General features: G+C 39.8%; 1 protein-coding gene across 1 annotated transcript in view; it reads right to left on the minus strand.

The window, feature by feature from the left end:
• Positions 1 to 536: 536 nt before the first annotated feature.
• The window catches only part of Shisal2b (shisa like 2B), a 14,587-nt gene continuing 11,897 nt past the window's right edge, over positions 537 to 3,226 (minus strand). The window contains exon 3 of the mRNA XM_005366589.3: positions 537 to 1,045. Coding sequence (XP_005366646.1) covers positions 912 to 1,045 — 134 coding nt within the window. The 3' untranslated portion in view covers positions 537 to 911. The remainder of the gene's footprint in view (positions 1,046 to 3,226) is intronic.

Consider the following 3,226-nt stretch of genomic DNA (forward strand, 5'->3'; position numbering starts at 1 on the left):
CTGCTTGTAAGTTACAGAGAGATGCAGCAGTCGTCCAAGTTGGACCCCCATGGCTTTTCTTCAGGTAACCCAGAGGTGGGCTGCTTGAGCAGGGAGTGTGTCGAAGGTCCAGCCGAGCCTACTGCTGGCATCTCTGCTGACTTTTATAACTTTCATTATAGACATTCTCCAGGAAATGCACTGACAGAGGATTTGCCTTGCATACTTGAAATACAGGATATACCCATTTACAGGTAATACAATGCTATCTTTGCCATTGACTATTAACTTACATGAAGATAATGTATTCCTCTTTCATACACAAAATCCATCAAAAAACATTGATGTCTAAGAGACTTGAGAGCCTTTGGTTTATGAGAAAAGTCCCCTGAAGATATACTTACCCGTTATTATCTATGACAGTAATATCATGTATTAAATAGTTGTGAAATATTGGTAATGAAACAAACACATTTATTATGCTTCACTGAGATTGGTTTGTTTTTCTTTCTAAACTCTTTATTTTGAAGAAATAGCATAGTTTCATGTCACACAGAAACTTGACAAAGTAAACTTATACACATAAACATTTATCAGAACCTTAGTGAGTGCTTGATAAATGAGCTAATTAAAACTGCAGTTGGTCTTGCTTTGTGAGTGGTGAATACTGAAAAAGCAATAGGAGAAACTGTTTGAAAATGCATTCTTGCCAGGTGAGGTGGCACACGCCTTTAAGCCCAGTACTCAGAAGGCAGAGGCAGGCGGATCTGTGAGTTTGCGAGCCTAGTCTACATAAGAAGTCCCAGGATAGCTCAAGCAATATAGACAGACTCTGTCTCAAAATAAAATAAAATAAAATAAAATAAAATAAAATGCATTCTTTATTCTTAATGCTCCATCTCTCCAGTAAGCTCTTAAAACAAGGATTTTAGCTAATGGGCAATATTGATTTGTGTTGTATCCATTGTCTTTCCTTGAGTTACATCGTCGGCTTCATAGACTGTTTCATTTGTTGAATTTGATGCTGCATTTGAAATGAGGCCTTTGGTTTTTCTATTTAAGTTGCCTGCAATACACAAGACCAAATGAAATAATTAGTCAAGCTTATGACAGAAAAATTGTCTTTTCAGCGTCTGTGCTTGAATTGTTGTAACAGTATGGAAAGGAGAAAGTTCTGAAAATACTGTATGGATGAGGGAGAAGCAACTCCACTCAGGATGGTTTTGAGCCATTCATCGTAAAAGCAACGGGAGATAAGTCAGTCACAGGAGCCTGAATTTCACTTCCAGGTTCTTTCCTCCACGCCTCTATGAGAAAGCACACATTCCGTAAGGAGCTAACAATTTCAGGGTCACTTAATGAAAGTGTGACTATTCCTACCTGACATAAATACAATAAACTTCATTAAAGCTAACTCTGATGATTTCAAGAAGCTGAAGGCTTTGCCACCAGAAGCAATTTGGATGTGAGTTCACACCAGAGTCCAATTCACACATTGCATAGAAATCCATTATAAGCAAGGGCTGGGCATGTAGTCTTCACTAACCAGCAGTTGGGCTAACCAAGGAGAAGTGGAATGTTAGTTTGTGGGTGGGGGTTCTGAAAACTTAAAGCCTAGTGTGGGTCTACTGACTCCTACATGTTTCCTAAGCGATGCTCACATATTTAAATTCATAATATTTGAATTACGTTTTCAAGGCCTTCTCCCCCTACTTCATCACAAGCAGGTTATGCGGCTTTTATAGCAAAGGGGAATCTCCCAGGTGTTATTTCTAACCTAATAATTTGTATGCTCTAACCTGTCTCTGTTCTGGCAGGTTTGCCTTCCATTATGCATTTCTGCCCCTAACAAGGCAATTTCCTAGTCGAATAAGAAAAGATTGGTTGTAAACACTTGAACACTCCAGAATTTACTCTGCTAAAAATCCCAAGACCACTGTCAATGGATTTCCCTCCAGCAGCTTCAAGTAACTGGAGATACAGAAAAATAGCAACTAGAGCCCCAGTGATGATACAGTCCCCTAACATTTTCCTGGGACCATTTTAATTAAAGGACCCGCCTCAGCAACCTGATTTCTCTAGTTTCTCATCCAGCCACGTAAGGATAAAGCCTTCCATCACAGGTCGCAACATGGATTTGATTTCAAGTAATAAATCTGTAATGCCGTTGAACTGCTAAGGATTGTCACACGTGAAAGTTTTTCTTATTTAATTCCTATTTCGTTAGTTGAGTATAAATTGCCAAGAGCCACCATCTTAGTTCCTCCTTCTGTTCCTGCTGCCAAGCCTTCGTGTTTCCATCCTCATTTCGTTTTAGTCTGGCTACTGTATGTAAATCTTAGCCTTCCTTCAGCCCTGGACATCACACACTGACACTTAAAGCTTTGACCTTTGGCAAATTTAAATCCAGTTCATCAAATAAACCATTCTGCCTGTTCTCCATTGCAGCTCTGCCAGATATGTGCTCTGATAGCTGTTAAACTTGTGTTTGTTTCAGAGCTGGTCCTCAGGGACCAGCTTATCATGTAATTGTGAACTTGGGTCTTGACAGGCACTTCAGAACAGAAAAAGAATACTGGGGAAAAAAAAGAAAAAGAAAGAATACTGGGGACCCTCGCAGGTCTCTGTCCCCTGGCTACCTGGCAGAATCGTGGTGGAGCTTCCCAGCCCTTCTCCATCCAGCTTACCCTAGCTGCTGGGCTGTCCTGGAGCTCTAAGCAGCTCCCAGCTGGTGGTCTGGCTGGATAGCTTTAGGAAACAATCTTAGATCTACAACCTCATGTCATTCTGTAGTGTTGGTTTTGACTTTTTAAGAAATAGTTTCAGCTGCAGGCCATGATCAAGGAAGTTTGTCCATTGATCATCTCTCTTTCCAAGAGACTCCCTGAGTGGCTTTTTATGCTAGTGAATCCGAATTATGCCATTGTCCACTAATAACACAATGACTTCTTTAAAAGCTGTTGTTAGATAAAGTATTATTGAATAGAGTCAGCAGCCCAACTTAATGAGTTTTGAGCACTTGTTCCTCATTATTAGGTATTTAATAAAATGGTTCCCAAACGTATCTATAAATTTACTATAAAACCATCAAAATATCACTTGACTGTTTCCAAATTTTAGAGTGTGATTTAAAAGATAATTTGGAAACTTAACCATTACTTACAAAAAGCCTAGATGTTCTTAACAGAAGCTTGGTGGAAGGAAGGAGGGAAGGAAGGAAGGAAGGAAGGGAGGAAGGAAGGAAGGA

The sequence above is a fragment of the Microtus ochrogaster genome, unplaced genomic scaffold, assembly GCF_000317375.1.
Source record: "Microtus ochrogaster isolate Prairie Vole_2 unplaced genomic scaffold, MicOch1.0 UNK11, whole genome shotgun sequence".
Classification (NCBI taxonomy): Eukaryota; Metazoa; Chordata; class Mammalia; order Rodentia; family Cricetidae; genus Microtus; species Microtus ochrogaster.